General features: G+C 55.6%; 1 protein-coding gene across 1 annotated transcript in view; it reads left to right on the forward strand.

The window, feature by feature from the left end:
* Positions 1–740: 740 nt before the first annotated feature.
* LOC110594517 (zinc finger protein 64 homolog, isoforms 3 and 4-like) overlaps positions 741–810 on the forward strand; it is a 3926-nt gene continuing 3856 nt past the window's right edge. Inside the window, exon 1 of the mRNA XM_021706667.1 lies at positions 741–804. Coding sequence (XP_021562342.1) covers positions 741–804 — 64 coding nt within the window. The remainder of the gene's footprint in view (positions 805–810) is intronic.

Raw genomic sequence — 810 nt, forward strand, 5'->3', positions numbered from 1 at the left:
TGATCCTTCCGCTTCAACCTTCTAAGTAGCTAAAACCACAGTCACATACATGCCACCAGGCCTAGCTCTTTTTTTTTTTTTTTTTTTTTTCCGCAGAGACGAGGTTTCACCATGTTGCTCAGGCTGATCTTAGACTCCTGAGCTCAGGCAGTCCTCTCGCCTCTGCCTCCCAAAGTGCTGGGATTATAGGCATGAGCCACGGCACCCGGCAGCAAAGACTTTTTTAAATTCTTACTTTCACGAAGACTTACTGGAAATCAGGGGGAGGAAGAAAGAGATAATACAGAATTATATCAATCTATGCAGATAGACATACACATAATACGTTCCCTGTAATAAGTTTTAAGAAAAACAAAGCAGACAGGAGGGAGGGCGGCAGCGACCAGGTGGGGAGGAAGAGGGAGTTGACCATCAGAACCGGCCAAAGATGTGAATCTGAATCCTGACCTGCAGGGGTTGAAGGAGGGCGGCGGGTGGGGGCCAAGGGACCAGTAAGCCGAGGCCTGGAGGCCGGAGCTTGAGAGGTCGGCAGAGACGAGGGTCGGGGCTGATGCAGAGACAGGAAGCCGGGCGAGCGGGGACAGAGCAGAGAGGGCAGTGTCCTCAGAGTGGGCACATCAGGGACATCACCTGAGACCTTAGAAATGCTCGTGCTCGGGCCTCACCCCCGATCTAGTGAGTCTGAAACGCCAGGCGGGCCCCGCGGCCGTGAGTTCTAACGCGCCCGGCAGGCGACCGTGATGCCGCCCCTGGAGCAGGGGACCCTCTCGCGCGACGACCCCAGGCTGTCCACTTCTCACCCCCGTGGCG

This window comes from Carlito syrichta, unplaced genomic scaffold (genome assembly GCF_000164805.1).
Source record: "Carlito syrichta isolate Samal-C Ts95f unplaced genomic scaffold, Tarsius_syrichta-2.0.1 Scaffold315848, whole genome shotgun sequence".
Lineage (NCBI taxonomy): Eukaryota > Metazoa > Chordata > Mammalia > Primates > Tarsiidae > Carlito > Carlito syrichta.